The 18708-nt window shown below is 43.5% G+C and overlaps 1 protein-coding gene across 2 annotated transcripts in view; it reads right to left on the reverse strand.

Moving 5' to 3' along the window:
• Positions 1-16967, reverse strand: part of ATP10A (ATPase phospholipid transporting 10A (putative)) — a 166501-nt gene extending 149534 nt beyond the window's left edge. The window contains exon 1 of one of the 2 annotated variants that reach the window (XM_089693482.1): positions 16082-16955. In XM_089693482.1, the coding sequence (XP_089549608.1) occupies positions 16082-16518 (437 nt within the window). In that variant the 5' untranslated portion in view covers positions 16519-16955. Of the gene's footprint in view, positions 1-16081 lie in introns of both variants that reach the window. The other variant, XM_089693484.1, reaches the window with a different exon arrangement.
• Positions 16968-18708: the final 1741 nt, after the last annotated feature.

An 18708-nucleotide genomic window follows, 5' to 3' on the forward strand; every position in this document is an offset into this window, starting at 1 on the left:
TCAAAAGTTCAATACACAACAACCACTTTAGGTGGTAAATAGCCCTAGCAGCTAAGACAGACTTTAAACTACATCTGAGTAACACAAACCGGAAAATGCCAGGTAAATCATTTTGAATATTCAAAGCAAATGCATCCATCCACATTTCCATGCTTTATTTTGTTAAGAATTTACTTTTTACTTTTAATTTACTTTTAAAAACACCTCTGGCATTACCAGCCACACCCATCTTGAGTAAGGAGATCCATGTAGCATTTCCTTCCTGGAATCCATCTACCCTTATCTCAGGAATACAGACAGGAGGGTGTGCCTAGCTGGGAAAGCCTTTCCTCCTCTCCTCCAGATAAAAAAAATGCCCATGAAGACTCCTAGGACATATGACATTTTAGCCCAGGCAACTAAAGAGATCAAGAGATACACATTTTCATATATTTAGGTTTTAGGAATGGATCAATTGTGATCATGTTTACCTTTCTTAATGGCAGACATTCATTGCTTTCAATGGGTGTTTCCAAGCATAATTTATCATAAGAGGTTAGTTTAGAGAAGTCTACCATGTTTATGATCACCATAAGTGGCACTTAATGTAGATGAAAAGGCTGCTTTTCTGGCAGTTCTGACACCACAGAGATTCCAGTCAATCCTTAAGATTCCAGGTCTCCCTCAAGCTCTGACATGAGGAGTGCATGCTCTATATACAAATCACAGGTCAGAACTGTATTAAAAAAAAAAAAAAAAAAAAAAAAAAAAAAAAGTCTACAAAAGCGGAACAGTCAGCCTGTAAGAATACATTTGTGACATGCGACAATATACAGTAACATTATAAAATTTCAAAAATCTGTCTTTGAGATGTGTAGGTTGTGATTATGCCATCAGTCTGCTGCAGCCATAATTAAGCATTTTCTATGTCAAATAATGATCAAACTGCAACACCGTAACTTTGTAGAAAGTCACAGAATGAGTGGCTGCAGAAAGGGGCAGATCTGTGAAAGAATATGCACTTTGCAAGTGCAGCTGTATTCATTTTCCCCAGAGCTTAGTAAATGTTTCCATCATCCAATCATTTGCAAGCTAAAATGCTTTCTTTCCCTTGCACCCGATTCTTTAGTAAAATCTGTACAAAGTCAAGAGGTTGTGATATCAGTCCGGCATTCTGACTCAACCAGAGGAAGCTTTGTACTCCTTGATAGAACACAATGCTTACTCTAAATGGCTGAGTGCTGCTGTGAAAGACTGTGTTCCAGGTATGAGACTGGATGTCTCGGCTCGCACCCTTGACAAAGCGTGGTATGCTGTATGTAGCCACGGCTGCATACAGTTTATGCCGCACATCCAGCAGCCTCACAGGTTTGTCAGGGACATACAAAGTGGTATCAAAACGTTTCGAGCCTAGTTTTGTAATACACCAACAGATGGCAGCACAAGGCAGCGTGCACAGTCACAGGGAGCACTGACCTCCAAGTCAGGGTGTCATCATTAGCTGTTCAACTGGTGCTATTCTGACCACATGCTTTACGACGTCTGCAAGGAAAGCAAATTAGAACAAAAAGTGAAATTCTACGTGAAATTGGGAAAATCTGCTACTGAGTAGTTTGACAAGATTCGGCAAGTTTAAGGCAATGCTGCAGTGAGTCGTTCAAAGTATTTTGAGTTGCACGTGCGAGTCAGAGCAGAAGAACATCACTGGAAGACAAGAGATCAGGAAGATGTCCAATGAGCTCAAGCCCCCAAAAAATGCCCTCTTCCCAAAGATGAAGATGCAGCTCAAAGGTCACCATTTTGACAAAACTGCTGAGATTCAACAATTTTCCCAGGTTCATGCAGAATTTCACATTTGCTCTTTGAATTCTTATTTGCTTCCTTTTGGCCTGTTAAATACAGTTGCAAGAAAAAGTATGTGAACCCCTTGGGATTAGGTGGAGTTTTGCATGAATTGGGCATAAAATGTGCTCTGAATGTCATTTAAGTCACAACAATAGAACACAGTCTGCTGAACATAATACTACACAAACATTAGATGTTGCCATGGTTTAATAGCACATAACATGTAAACATTCACAGTGCAGGGAGGAAAAAGTATGTGAACCTTTGGACTTAATAACTGGTTGACCCTCCTTTTGGCAGCAATAACCTCAACCAAACGTTTCCTGTAGTTGCAGATCAGACCTGCACAACGATCTGGAGTAATGTTGGACCACTCCTCTCCACAAAACTGTTTCAGTGTAGCAATATTCTTGGGATGTCTGGTGTGAATCGCTCTCTTAAGGTCATGCCACAGCATTTCAATCGGGTTGAGGTCAGGACTCTGACTGGGCCACTCCAGAAGGCATATTCTGTGCTGTTGCAGCCATTGTTTTGTTGAATCACTTGTATGCTTTGGGTCATTGTCCTGTTGCATCACCAATCCTCTGCGGAGCTTCAGTTGGCGGACAGATGGTCATACGTTTTCCTGCAAAATGTCTTGATAAACTCTGGAATTCATTTTCCAATCAATGACAACAATCCGTCCAGGCCCTGAGGCAGCAAAGCAGCCCCAAACCATGATGCTCCCTCCGCCATGTTTTACAGTGGGGATGAGGTTTTGATGTTGGTGTGCTGTGCCTTTTTTTTCTCCACACAGTGTTGTGTGTTCTTCCCAAACAATTCAATCTTGGTTTCATCTGTCCACAGTGTATTTTGCCAGTAGTGCTGTGGAACATCCAGGTGCTCTTTTGCAAACTTCAAACATGCTGCAATATTCTTTTTGGACAGCAATGGCTTCCTCCGTGGTGTCCTCCCATGTACTCCATTCTTGTTTAATGTTTTCCTTATTGTAGATGTGTCAACAAAAATGTTAGCATGTGCCAGAGATTTCTGTAGGTCTTTAGCTGACACTCTGGGATTCTTCTTTACCTCATGCAGCATTCTGCGCTGTGCTCTTGCAGTCATTTTTACAGGACGACCATGCCTAGGGAGAGTAGCAACAGTGCTAAACTTTCTCCATTTGTAGACAGTCTGTCTTACCGTGGACACATGAACATCAAGGATTTGGGAGATACTTTTGTAACCCTTTCCAGCTTCATGCAAGTCAACAATTCTTGATCGTAGGTCTTCTGAGAGCTCTTTTCTGCGAGGCATGGTTCACATCAGACAGTGCTGCTTGAAACCAGTAAACGTAAAACAGGTGTGTTTTCCCGAGTCATCTTCTAGGACAGCTCACTTGAGAGATAGGCTCCTCCCAGGAAATACCCGCTCCACCTTTTTTCCCCTCTATAAGTAGCCTCTCTCCCAGGGGACCCTCAGTATTAGTGTTTCCTCAGGCCAGGAGTGAGCTACGCCCGTTTTGTTGCTTTTCTAGGGCCACCTGGCGAGGTACAGAGGCCCCCTGGCTGAGGCCCCCCCTTTCCTCCTTTTCTAAGCAAGGCAGGGGCCTTGTGAGGGGGCTTCAGTCAGGTCCCCTTTGTGTAAGCCCCTCTGGGGTGGGGGTGACAGACCCCAAATGGTCCTAGCGGGGCTCTCCAGGGGGGCAAAGCCCGCTACGCCGACCTGGGAAGGATTGCCTTTCCCTTGGGCGGAGGTGAGCTTACCTTTTCCGGGATCTCTGCAGCATGGACGATGGTCGGGCAGGACGCCGGAATCGCGTCATTTCCGGGCGCCGGGAAGTGACGTTACTTCCGGCACAGGAACAGGAAGCGGCGCTGCCGCCATGTGGGCTATGGGTGGCGGGCCGTAGAACTCGCCCACACCACGGCCGCTTCTTCCACCGGCGGCCGTGAGAGGGAGGCCGGCGCATGTGGACCCCAGGGAGAGGGCGGAGCCCGCTAAACCCTGCAAAACAGCCGCACCAAGAGGGCGTTAGCGGCAAAGATGGAGGCAGAGCTGTCAAAAACCACCTTTACATATTCACAGCGCTTAACTTTTGCCACATTTTGTTATGTTACAGCCCTATTCCAAAATGTAGAATGTTGAGGGAAAAATATGAGATTAATCCAAACAAAAACCCCATAATGACAACGAAAAGAAGAATGGGAGAGGTTGCCCAAAAATAGGTAGTGCCAAGCTTGTAGCATCATACTCAAAGCAACTTGAGGCTGTAATTGGTGCTAAAGGTTCTTCAACAAAATATTGAGCAAAGGTCGTAAATACTTGTGTACATGTGGTTTTTTATTTTTAAAAATCGCAAAGATTTCAAAAAATGAACTACTTTCACGTTGTAATTATGGGGTATTGTTTGTAGGATGTTGAGGGAAAAAAAAAAAGAATTTAATCCATTTTGGAATAAGGCTGTAACATAAAATGTGGCAAAAGTTAAGCACTGCGAATACTTTCTGGATGCACTTTAATAGCTACTTTTTTTGTTTATCAAAATGAAGTCTCTCTTTAAAGAAATAAAGCACAGGGAAATATGCATATATTACAGTTTTTTTTTGACTAGACATACATGGCACTATCCTTTTGATGGGAAAAACAGACAAAGGCATTGTGGGGATTACCGTGATCTCTGAGAGGTAATAAATACCTGTAAGTGTAACAATTACATTTTATATGGCACACCTGCACTTTGCATAGAAAAATACATAAATGATGCCAAGTCCGCATTAAGTGGTTAAAAAAAAAAAAAAAAAAAAAAAACACCCCATGGATAACTATCATTGCTAAAGGCAGAATAGGCACATATTTAAAAGTGGGTCAGAGGTTCACAGAAAACCATGAAAGTGTCACCTTCCTGGAACATCAGTGGGCGAATGCTGTTGAGACGGGTCTCTCTGTTCCCACTTTGGCTTAAATTACCACAAAAACAGTTTGCTTTGAAGGAAAAAAGTGGTCTTGCACACACCGTATTTAAAACCAGCCTTGCACAATCTCTGGACAGGTTTCAAAATCAGTCATCAAGTCAAACATGACATACTTTCAAAAACACACACACACTAGCTTTCTTTTTTTGTAGGAATCAAAGCCTTTGCTTGTAGGGTGTAGGAATAAAAAGTATAGAGCTCTTGTACCTTCAGCCATCTTTACACGCACCTGAGTAGCTGTCATGCACAACTAGTGCAAACCATGAGACAGGTGTACCAAGCAAGGTCTCTGTACCCACAGCATACGTTTTGAGGAAGCCAGCTGCAACATGGCATATTTTCTTCCCTCAATAAGGCCTCCCTGCTGGCAAGGAAAGTGTACTGTACACAGTCTATACAGCTATATATCTCATTGCAAGCAAAAATTACAGTAATGCTACCTAGATTCATGTTGTGGTACCCAAAACAATGTATATAATCCTGCTCTGGCCAGTGAAACTTAAAAGTAAAGCAGACCTTCACCTCCCAAATGTAGTTTTCCGTAACCCCCCAGCCTTTATTAAAAGGGGAATTCTTAGTCTTGTTTTTTTTCCTTGCTCCAGCCTCCACCCTACCTCAACTCTGGCCAAGCCAAGATTGACATGTCTTGCTCCTGCAGCTTCCTGTGATCAATAGATTGACTTATTGAGTGAAAAGGGCCACATGTGGATCGATATTCCCTCTATGACCAGCTTTAAAGTATATCTACAGCCAAAGCTTTCCTTTCCTATTATGGATAGAATAGGGAATACTTTTTTTGCCATTTGTGTCCCATAAGCAATTTCCTTACACCTGACTTCTATAAGAAACAAAATCACTTTTAGGCCCCTTTCACACACTCTGATGAAAGTATTTTTTTTTTTAATAAAAAATTCTCCTAACTACTTGAAGCTTGCCTACTCACAATGTGCAGGTGAGCGGTGGCTCTGGGCAAAGCAACGTACCCTTACGTCGCTTTCTATTTCCGGGTGTGCGTGCACATTAACCCTGATCACCTTGTCTCCTAGCCAGTGCCATTTGTACAAGGTCAGTATATAGAATTTTTCACTGATCACTGTATTATTGCCACTAGCAACATCAGATAATATCAAAGTCTGTAAGCTCCCCTCCCAGCAAGGGTCAGCTAGCGTTAGATTGCTTGCAAACTATTGCCCTCACACTATAGGTTGCTGATCACCGCCATTAACAGTATAGTGTTTGTACAGATCAATATATTGATCATGAAGAGAAAAATACTCATTTGTATAGTGTTCCCAAAAACAGTGTTAGGAGGATCAGCCCCATTGAACGTTTAGCCCCGCCACTGTTTTTCATGGAAGATTTGTATCAATTGATTGCGGGACAAAGCAATTTATACGCACAATACATTGCCGCCCACCCAAATCCAGCTCTTGCCAGACAGACAATTTGCATTGAAACCTATCACGGTTTCTGAATTTAAAACTTTTTTTGGGCCTAACCCTCAACATGGGCATCACAAAAAAGAATGAATTGCTGTCATTAGTCAACATACCCAATTCATATGCCCATGTCTGCTTTTACATATATGACCAGCAATGTAGTGGTATGTTGCTGGACTTTGGTTATACAAGGATGATGCCTGCTGCTAAAAAGGTATCATCCTGGTATTGTTTTTTTTCAGCTGGCGGTCAGCTTTCGTGTAAAAAAAAATCCTAGCTGCTATTTAGCTGCTGGATTGCTTTACCAAGAGGTGGGAAAGGAACGTCTGCGCCCCCCTCCACGGTTTTCTTTGGCTCTCCAAGAATGCAGCAGTCAGTTCCACTGGCTGACCATAGAACTGTTCGGAGACTGAAATGCCTCCAATCATCTCTATGGTCTCAGAGAATTGAAGCAACATTGCATCATTTCCGTTTCGCCAGATATAAACAGCGCTATTTTAAAACTGGGAAAGCTTCTGATCACACCTATCTTGGTATGATCAGATGCTTTAAGGCTAGAGGAAAGAGCTGCAGTCTAATAGACACTCGATTTCTCAGAAAAGAGTACTTGTCACTGCCTATTGCTAATCACAAGGAATATTTACATTCCCTGTGATAGTAATAACATTCCCTGGGAGAAAAAAAATTCACACCACACAATTCACCTCCATGCTCACGTGAAAAGGCAAACGCAAGCGAAGGTCCCATGTTGATATGTAAACAGAGATTGCACCATGCATGTAAGGTATCACCACAAACGTCAGATCGAAGGCAGTAATTCTAGCACTAGACCTCCTGTGTAAATCTAAAGTGGTGACCTATAAAAGGTTTTTAAAGAGTCACCTAACAATATTAAAAACTTACATAGTTTGTCACGGTTGCACGGATGTGCACAATTCTAAAGCATATCAGGTTTGGCATCCAGATCTCATTTACTGCCACAAGTTTTTGGAAAACAAAAAAAAAAAAAGAATTCATTTTCTCGTTTTCTTTTTTCAAAACCCTGCTTTAAAAATGGATATATGCAAAATACTCTCCATGCCTCTCAGCAAATACCTTGGGAGTGTCTGCTTTCCAAAAGGGTCATTTGGGGGGGTGCTTCTACTATCCAGGGCCAACATTAGAAGACTATGCCACACATCACTCGCTAACCACTTGAAGACCAAGCCTTTTCTGGACACTTTTTGTTTACATGAAGAAAAACGGTTTTGGATTTTGCTAGAATATTAATTTGGTTGGCTACTTTCCCAAAAGAGGTCATTGGGGGGGGGGGGGGTTACTATCCCAGCATTTTAGGGCCTCCAAAACTGTGATAGGTAATGAAGAAGGGACATGAGGAATAATGCCCTTTGAAATTCTGGGAGGTGGTCATTGGATTTTCAGAGCCTGTATGTAGCTAGGCTGCCAAAGTTTCTCACATGTGGTATCCCCATACTTGGGAGAAGTAGCAGAATGTATTTTGGTGTTATCCCACATATACCCATGGCATGCATGAGGATTATTTAAAAAAAAAAGTTTTTTTTTTGTAATTTTCATAAAATTTGTGGCAAAACATAAAATCTTCCATGTACTCAACATGCCTCTCAAATTCCTTGGGGTGTCCCCTGGTATTTAAGGTAGCACCCGTGCCACCACTGGCGGCTAGGTATGTCAATCACCGGGTCCTGGCTGGAGATTGCCAGCCACCACCCAGGGGGATCATTGGGGAAAGCAGACAGGGGAGAGACCTGTGTAAACACAGGTCTCTCTTGCCAGCAAAGACATGCTCCACCCTTCTAAAATCGGCAAAATGCTGATAACCCAATTTTCGTCGGCCAATAGATCGGTGTGTCACTACTACACATCACCACGCACGAGTAAGAAGAATCATTTTAGCATCAGAAATCATGGGCAACACTAAACTAAACCTGTAGGGGCTTTTAAAGCATCTCCTATGGAAAATATAAGGTATTTGCATTTTTTTTCATGGGTGCATGCAATTTTAATGTTTGACTTGTTTGGGATCCATTTACTCGGTGCCCTAAAATTAACTTGAGTATTTTTTACTGAAATTTTGTGTTTCATAAACTGTTGCAGTAACTGGAACTACTAGAATTTTATTCTCTAGGGTCTGCTTTCATAAAATATGTAATGTTTGGGGGTTTTAATCATTTGCAGGCCTAAAATAATTTTTTAATCATGTAAAGAAAAAAAAAGTAAAATAAATGGCTACAAGACACAAGCTAGTGGATTTAAAAAATAAATATTGATGTATAAAACTGGTGAAACACGTGACTGAAAGGATGATAACCGTGTGAAAGGACCCTTAGACAGTTCTCACAGGAACAAGTATCCAAATTGGAAGATTCTCCTACTATTCCTGCTCTGGTGTCAGCTCAAAATGTTACATTTTCCCCTCATTTTCATCCCGTGCGACAGTGGTCACCAGGACAAATAATGAGATTGAGGGGTTTTAATCCTTCCTCCAGGTGCTGGATGCAAAAAAGGTAATAATGGAAGACTTGAGAACGTCTCCATTCTCCATAGGGATGCTGCCATTATTCCTTATGGGAGACAGTAGGTAAAACAGAGCAGGATATAAACAGAGCAGTGGCTCCTGGCAATTGATTTACACATCAGCTGCTAACCACACAAAAAGACTAAATATTGTTATAAGAGGATACATAACAGATCACAACAGCTACTCCAAAAGTGAACTCTAACGAATGCTTTGAATTGTTTTTAAGCAGACCTTGCATGAAAGTCTGCTTACCATGCGACACCCCCCTCCCCCTAAATAAATGTTACACCTCGGCTTCCAGCAGCTTTCTGTATGTACTAGTGACATCAGTGGGCGTTTTCACAGGATTCTGGAAAAGGTGAGGATCCCAAATCCAGCAGAACCCATTTACATCTCTGCATGTTCATCAAAGTGTATTTTGTGGAATGTTAAGCACCAATGTGCATTTTCTGTGTGTGCTGACATGCATTATTAACATAGCATCAGCATACATTTCCAATGTGTTTCTAGATTTAGGATTAGGTGCACCTTTGGGGTATTTCCTCAGCAGTACACAGACAGCACAAAAATAACCTGGCAGGGTTTTAATCCTGCTCTATTGTATCCAAAGAGTTTTGGCTACACATACACTAACTTCTTCATGCCTTTTAACATCTATTGGCTTCCTTATGCATAAAAATGCAGGAAAAACTGGACATGTCATATTTGTCAAAATGTACTGCACCATAGAGTTGAGGTCAGGGGTTATTTTCATGAAGGGGAACCTTGACACACGTTTCATGGTATTTTAATGCATGTATTAGGCCTTGCTCATACGGGTGCTGACACCCATACTGCGTGCAGACTACCTTTGTTTTGTAGTTGGCAATAGTGGCAGTGCGTATTTTGGGGCCATGCATTTGAAATGTGGCTGTGTTACTGCAGCTGCTGTGTCTGCATCCACTTCTATAGGCTGCCTGCACACAGCCCGGGGTGAATTCTGATAAAACAAAGGCAGCCTGCACACAGTACGCTGCCAGCGCCCATCTGAACAAGGTCTATAACACAACAGTGTAGCACATTGTGGATTTAGGATCCTCAGCTTTCCCAGGAAACCACAGAAGTACCAGTCATGTCACTTTTGCCTAGATGAGCAGTCATCAAAGCGGCTTTTGTAGAATAGACAGCTGTACACATGGACCAAAAGTCAGCCTGTACGTACCAGGTTTAAGCAGATCTTACAGGTCCAGTTCAAATAAGCAGTATACACCATGAAAACACAGCTCTACATTTCATGCTGTACTCTCCTTGTATGCCGCCAATTTAATAAGGATGTGAAGCATTTGTCAGTGTAATCGTCTCGGTTTTTGTTATGCATAAGGCTCCATGCACACTGGGCGTTTTGATAACACTGGTAGTGTTAGCTGTGTAAAGTCGCGTTAAAAACTTGCGGTTTTTCAGCTTTTTGCATTAGCGCTTAGCTGTGTTTGTTTTGTTTTTTTTGGCTAAAAAAAAAAAATTAAGTTCAAAAAATGCCGGTTTGTGGCATTTTACTTTCTCAGCTAAACAACTCCTCTAGACACCCACTAGTCCTGGGGTTTTTGTTCCAGCCAAAAACCGCTGATTACAGTCTATATATGCAGACACCTAGGATAACATGCTGGGGAGTTTACTGGCTGTAGAAAAAAAAACCAAAAAAAAAAAACCACCACAACACACACACACACGTCAAAAGCCAAAAACAGCTGCTGTAAAAACGTCCAGTGTGCATGAGGACCAAATCTGAACCAATACACAGACAACGTGACCTGCAATTCTGCCATTAAAAACTAAGGGAATGTTTTGTTTTTTTTCTTCTTTAAAGTGGTATTAAACCCATAAAACAAAAATATTGCAGCTTCAGGGTTTTTTTTTTTTTTTTTTTTAAATGCCCTTTCCTTTTTTTACTTTCATCTGGTGATCCAGCCAGTAAAACTCTTCTTGTCCTAAACATTCCGCTGTCAAACCATGAGCAGGTTGATGTTTTTTTTTGCAGAAGAGACATGCACTATCACTCTCAACTTACAGCTTACGTTGCCGACTTGGTCTCTGTACTGGGATGACAACCTCCTATGCAACTTTCATTTCAAGAACATTAATTTGTTTTTCCAATTGTTAGTAGAGCCAAATTGACATTCATTTACGACCACAGTGACAAGAAAATTTAATAGGGCAGGACGGAAATTTACTCTCGTATGAACTTCTATCGGTGTATGTGGTTTTCGTTCGGTAAAGTCCATTGACTCCAGAATCAAAATGTTAAACAGCAGTGGTGCACGGAAATGAAAATTCTGGTGCCGAAACCAAAAATTCAGGATGCACTTGGCCGAAAACTGAAATGGACAGTTAAAAAAAAAAAAAAAAAAAAAGTTTTTAAACTGGATTTTTTTTTGAGAGAAAAAGCAAAAACCAAAATAAAAAAAAAAAAAAAAAAAAAAAAAAAAAAAACACACAACAAACCACACTTTAATGAATAGAAAGAAAAAATACCCACCAAACACACAATATATACATTCCATTTTTTTGTAAAATATGAAAGATGTTAAGCCAAGTAAATAGATACTCAACATGTCAGGCTTTAAAACTGTGCGCGCTCAGGGAATGGTGCTAAACTACAGTACTTTAAAATCTCCACGGGTGACGCTTTAAAAATTTCTACAGGTTACCAGTTTAAAGTTAATGTCTAGTGCTAGAATTATTGCTCTGATGTTCGGAGCCAGCTAAAAAAAAACAAACAAAAAAAAAAAAACACCCAATATGTGTAAATTAATTCGTTTATGTGAAAGTTATAGTGTTTACAAATGGCAATATATATACTGGGATTTTTTTTTTTTTTAATTTTTACTAGTAATGGCGGCGATCAGCGACTTATAGCGGGACTGCAGTGGTCATTCTGACACTAGGGGGAACTGACTTGGTGTCACTAACATCTCCAGTGACACCAATACAGTGATCAGTGCTAATAAAAAGCACTGACATGGTACTAATGGCACTGGGCAGGAAGGGGTTAACATGTGGGGCGATCAAAGGGTTAACTGTGCACGCTTCAGTGTAAGCGCACTGCTTTGCATGGATCTGCACATAGTGTGCAGGAGCTGACTGGGGAGAGAACTGTATTGTTTACTTACAGTTCTCTCCGTCAGTCAATCTTTGGTCACTGGGTGCCGGCGAGTAATCACCGGCCAGGACATGGTGATTGACAACCAAGGACGCAAATAGCAGCGTGCGCGCCCCCTACCTGGTAATGCAAAGTCACACACACACATACATGTGATTTTGCGTACCTGTGCCGCCCTGTAGCAGTATTACTGCTATAAAGGTGGACGGAAAGCGGTTAACAGGGGTACAGAAAGCAATAAAAACAGACAGGTGTTCTAATCCATCTCCACTCTGACCAAAACTAAAAAAAGTTTTGCATTTAGTTGTACTTTAAGCTATTAGCAGACTTACTGGCTATATCACCACGTAAATATGAAGAAAAAAAGAAAACTAATGCAGCCATGAATTGGTAATCTGTGATTTAAGGCCTCTTGCACATGGGAGTAAATAAACACATTTTGGAACAATGCACACAGCTGAGTGAAGTTCACCAACCCAGCAATGAGTACAGAGCAGCAAAAGAAAAATAGAAAATGTTATATTGTAGTGCATTCAATAATGCCCATATGTAGATTTCTGTGAGTACACACACATGTATGTTGCAACACTGGCAATGAAGAAAAATTTGTAAGCGCATGTGTGTGTTTATGCAAGGTATTAACCTCGGTTCACATCTATACAGATTCCAGAGATTGCGTTTGCTCGGGCACAGCAGCTCAGTCACTTGAATGGGCTTCTGTACCTCCTGAAACACAGGAAAAAAAGTCCCTGCACATTTCCCAAAAACACAGCCACAGGGTAACTGCATAGTGCAGTGTGGTATCCAGTGCATGGGGGTGCCATTAGGCTTAATGGTATCACTGTACATTTCCTAGGCAGCAGTGCGTTTTTCTCTAAGGCTCCATTTACACGGGACACTTCTGAATGATGGAAACCGACTGCTGGAAAACATAGGTTAAAAAATGTGTTTAGCCGTGTTTGCATACCGCGTTTATGAGCGTTTGCTTTTAGAAGCGTTTTTTAAAGATAATCTCAGGAGACCTTCCAAAATGCATTGAAAAACAGTAAAAAATTAACTATTTCATACATTTTGAGAGAAATGAGAAAGCAGAAGCAGGAGAAGGGAGTATTTGTTGAGATTAGCGGTCTTTTTTTTTTTGGTGTTTGGGTGTGTTCCAGCTCATTTCTGTGCAGAAATTATTGCAGCATTTTCTAACATTTTCTTTCATGCAAAACCTCAAAGTATGGTGTAACAGGTCCATTTGAGTACCGGGAAAACGCTTTGCACGCATTTTTCATGATTAATAATGGCTCTGGACAGCATCTGGAAATGGAAGAGTTAAAAAAAAAATATTCCAAACACAAATGCTTATAAACGCGGTTAACCACGTTTACAAGCGTTTGGAACGCTGATAAAATCTACTCCTGCACGCAAGTTTGGTGCGTTCAAAAAAAAACGGCTGTAAACTCAACTGCCTGTAAATGACAGTGTACATGGACACATAGGAAAACATTAGGGAGAGTTCAGGGGCTGCTGAAAAAAGAAAAAAAAAACCCACAGAAAAGCTCCTAAACGTGAGTTTATCAGCTGCAGTGTACATGGAGCCTAAGGCTACGTTCACACTACCGTTGTGTGCAGGCGGCAGAGAGGCGTTTGGGAAGCGTTTTTACCGCTTCCCAAACTCCTCTGCCAATTCTGCACATTACAGCACATGGTGCTGTTCTAATGGGAGCGTTTGCGTTGCGGCAAAACGGACGCCTCTGGCAGAGTCAGGAGGCGTTGAAGCCTCCTATTCTAGTCTATGGTGCCGCTCTGCAAACGCCCGGCCGGAGTTTGTGGTGCGGTTGCGGAGCGGTAACACCATTCAAACCGCATTATAGGCATTTGTGGGGCGTTAACGCTCGGCAAACACCTAGCAACCACCGCTAAACCACGCATGCGGCGTGTTTGCCGAGCATTAAAAAACGCTCTGCAAACGCCGGACCAACGCTTGCCAAACGCTGTAGGGGCGTTTGGCAAGCGTTGGTAAAACAGCCAGGTGTGAATGAGCCCTAAGAGTGCGGGAAGGCGTGCAATTACATGCCTTCCTGCACCAGCTCAGATAGCCTTACAGAACATTTTACTCAGGACCCGTGGACAAGATCCCAAGTATAAACATCAGTAAGTTATTAAATCTCTGTACAAATAGCCCAATACATGTTTTCAGGGGATTACTATAACTAATGACTATTTCACACATAACTGATTGCAGGAATCAGAGATAATCGCACTGACATCTTCAGCACCTGTCAAACAATGGAAAGAAGTCTACATCTGCCAAGTTTTAAATGGATCCAACAAGTGTGAAACACAAACATTTATAAGAACTGGCAATCTACTCTGGCGTAGCTGCGGAGATGGTGGGAGTACGACCAGATCTTCCCCCGGAATACCAGAAGGCACCAGTGACTTCTAAAATCACAGACACACATCGACTATTCAGATGAGGCCAGGTGAGGAGGGGAGGCAGTGAAGGAATGCTCTGTACGGGGAGGACTCCTCTGAGTCCCCCAGGCTGAGTCATTGTAGAAGAGGATGAATTGACAGCACACAATCACCAACACGTGCTGGAAGGATGGCTCCATAGGGAATAAATGACCCCCCAACCAACAAAACAAACATTGACTGCCACCAGGACACCATCAGGTCAGACTGTGAAAGGAGGGGCAGGGGGGGGGGGGTGATGAAGGGAGAGAAGGCTGTGTATGGACCCTCCCCCTCCTCTCCTATGAATGGAGGCACAAAACGTGGCAGCTTCTACTCAAATACTCTCTTGTCTCCATCTTCACAAGGAGGGCGGATCGGGGAGGGCAAAGAACACAGCCCACATCACAACACCACATTGCTGCTGTCTAGTCCCAATCAGCTGACATCCATGTGATAATACTTGACATACAACACACGTGTGATCAATGTCATCCCCACCAATCGCCCCAACCATACCATCCCTTACTGATTGCCCCAACCACCCCATCCATTACCAATCGACCACCCCAATTATCCCTTACCACCCCATCCATTATCATCGACCACCCCAATTATCCCTTACCACCCCATCCATTATCATCGACCATCCCAATTATCCCCTACCACCCCATCCATTATCATCGACCATCCCAATTATCCCCTACCACCCCATCCATTATCATCGACCATCCCAATTATCCCTTACCACCCCATCCATTATCATCGACCATCCCAATTATCCCTTACCACCCCATCCATTATCATCGACCATCCCAATTATCCCTTACCACCCCATCCATTATCATCGACCATCCCAATTATCCCTTACCACCCCATCCATTATCATCGACCATCCCAATTATCCCTTACCACCCCATCCATTATCATCAACCACCCCATACCATCCCATCCATTATTATGAACCACCCCATACCTTCCCTTACCACCCCATCCATTATCATCAACCACCCCTTACTATCCCATCCATTACCATCGACCACCCCATCCATTACCATCATCAACCACCCCATCCATTACCATCATCAACCACCCCAATTATCCCTTACCATCCACCACCCCTTACCATCAATTACCATCCACCACCCCTTACCATCAATTACCATCCACCACCCCTTACCATCAATTACCATCCACCACCCCTTACCATCAATTACCATCCACCACCCCTTACCATCAATTACCATCCACCACCCCTTACCATCAATTACCATCCACCACCCCTTACCATCTATTACCATCCACCACCCCTTACCATCCACCACCCCTTACCATCCACCACCCCTTACCATCCACCACCCCTTACCATCCACCACCCCTTACCATCCACCACCCCTTACCATCCACCACCCCTTACCATCTATTCCCCCAACCACCCCAATTATCCCTTACCATGCCATCCATTACCATCAACCACCCCAATTATCCCTTACCACCAATTGCCCCAACCACCCCAATTATCGCTTACCACCAACTGCCCCAATCACCTCATCCCTTATCACCCATTACTTCGACCCTCCCCACCCAATCCCTTCCCACTGATCACCCCAACCATACCACTCCTTACCCCTAATGCCCCCCCCTTTCTTCCCCGAGATCGCCCACACTTTTACTTGCGATCCCTCCCCTTGGCACATGTGTGATCGCCCCCTTACCACCCGTCACCTGGGCTAGCCCAGTCTCATACCTGCAGTAGACAAGGCAGTCCATGTGATTGATCTCGTTGTCGGATCGGTAGCGGCGGTAGTCCTCCCAGAGGTCCTTGATGGCGGTGACGGCCAGGATGAAGAGGACGGGGGCCAGGGCCAGCTCGGGTTTGAAGGCGTTGACGGCAGGCACGAAGTTGAGCAGGGCGATGAAGACGAAGTAGACGTTGGCCAGGCGGTGGAACTGCTCGAAGAGGTTCTTGGGCAGGAAGGAGAGCGCCGTGTACTTGGTGGTCTTGATGGAGTTGCCGGCGTAGTGCCGGTTGGGGTTGTCGTGGGCCGCCTTCCCGGAGGAGTCGTACAGCAGGTTGGAGCGGACACTCCTCACCTTGTTCTCCTTCTGGCTTTTCCTCCGCTTCTTCTTCCTCTTCGCCCCCCGGCCCTCCTCGTCTCTGGGGTCCCCCCCGTCCGGAGCCATCCCCCTCCCCGCACTAACACTCGCGGCTCCCGGGCATGTCCCCGCACACTTGCAGAGAAGTCAGCCCTCAGGGACAAGACCGGCCAAGCACACTGCTCTCATCATATGGACCGGTCACCCACATCACCGCGACACCTTTCTTCACCTCTTAGATGTTTAGGGTTCCCGCTTCTCAACTTTCCTTTCCAAACTTTATGAGTGCTACATAAACCCCGCCTCCTCCTCTGGGTGAGAGCAAATAAACTCCGCCCCATCTACTGGGTGAGAGCCGACAAACCACGCCTCCTCTCCGGTGTGAGCGCACACAAACCTGTGAGAACGCCGTATGCCCCGCCTCTTCTCCCGGGTGAATGCAGAACAGCCCGCCTCCTCTCCGGTAAAGCTTGGCCCACTGCTCCGTGTGAGGGGAAGAGGGCGGTCCCTCTCGGCTCTGGTTCGGCCCCTCGTAGTTTCCGCTGCAGAGCAGCGAGGAGGGAGAGGGGGCGGTCCCATTGTGCGATGATGTTTGAAGAAGCCCCCGGATAGGAGGAGACTGTGAGCAGACAAACAGTGCTGTGCCACGCTTTGTCTGGAGGAGTGCGGGCACGGAGTCTGTACACTTCTTCCAGTACAGAGTGACGTTCAATGATCAGGTGGGACTGGAGGGAGCTGTGTGGAACAAGGAACAGCCCTTCAGTCTGTATATCATGTGTGCACAGATGGCCATTCTCATGCCATGTCCTTATTACCCGGCATTCACACCTGAGCTCCAAAACGCTCAGGGGGGGAAAAATCAATATTACTCTTTGGAGATGGGTCACATCTCCACTCCAAGTCCCCTGAAGTCCAAATGCCTGAAGGTCAAAAAAGTTTTGGAGCTACTTTTGTAGCTCAATTTGGGCAGATGTGCAAGGTTTTTATTCCCATAGAAAAGAATAGAAACACATTTGTGCATACGTTTTGTGTGATTTTCTGCTCAAATGAAAAAATGGAAAATAAAAGAGTAATAGTGTATGAATAAATAAATGTAAAATAAATACACATAAATAAAAAATCATGATAACCTTAAAAAAATGAAATCAATTATTAATAATAATCATAAACACCCAAACAAAAAATACATTATTAATAATATTACATTATTTTTATTATTTTATTACAATTTTAGGCTTTGGGGTTAAGGTTATGGGTTAGAGCGGAGTTCCACCCAAAAGGGGAGTTCCTCTTTAATGCTTTTTCCCTGCTCCCCATTAAGGATTGGCACCTTTGACAGGTACCCACTTCCGCTGCGATCGCACATGCGATCTGAAGCGGAAGTTGTCTTCCCTCCCCGTAGTCTTCTTGGGGACACATGAGAGGTCCCTGAAAACTACCGGGCCATTCACAAAGCACAGCGCTTCTCGCACATGGGCAGTGGGCACCCGGCTGTGAAGCCACAAGCTGTCACAGCCGGGTGCCCACACTAAAGATGCCGGCGCCAAGGAGAGAAGACGGTCGATGAAACCAGCGCTGCTGAGACAACGCTGGACCATGGGACAGGTAAGTAGCTGTATTTTAAAAGTCAGCAGCTAGTTATTGTAGCTGCTGACTTTTATTTATTTTCTTCCAGCTGGAAGAACACTTTAATTATTATTAATATATGAATTTACTATTACAAGTATTTATGATTATTTATATATTTATTTTACATGTATTTATTAATTATTCGGGTTTAGATGATTAGGTTTAGGTGTTTATTTTTTATTATTATTATTACCCTAACAAAAAAAAAAATAAAGAGAAAATAATATGTAAAATACTATAAATAAAATAAATAATAGGAAAATAATAAATAAAATACTAATCCCAACCCGCATCAAGAACACACAACATGTTTTTCTGCAGCGTGTCCATTGCATTTAAAAAAAGAACCTGACCCTTTCCAAAAAACACGGCGATTTGAACCTGTCCCATAATAATCATGTTAAATGGACTGCTGTGCATTTCTGCACAACACAGCGGAAAACGCATAGGTGTGAACCTAGACTTAGGGCCAGTTCACACCACATGCAGTCCAGTGCGTTTTTTTTTGCATCAAAAAAGCTTTGCCTCCGTTTCTTCTTCCTCCTCGTCTGTGGGGTCCCCCCCATTACATGGTATAGTTCACGCCAGTGCAGTCAGCTCCAGTGCTTTCAAGTTCCAGAGAAAAAAGAACCTGCTACATTTTGTCTG

Source organism: Staurois parvus, unplaced genomic scaffold, assembly GCF_062004578.1.
Source record: "Staurois parvus isolate SC_StPar_1 unplaced genomic scaffold, SC_StPar_1.0 ptg000634l, whole genome shotgun sequence".
NCBI classification, from domain to species: domain Eukaryota; kingdom Metazoa; phylum Chordata; class Amphibia; order Anura; family Ranidae; genus Staurois; species Staurois parvus.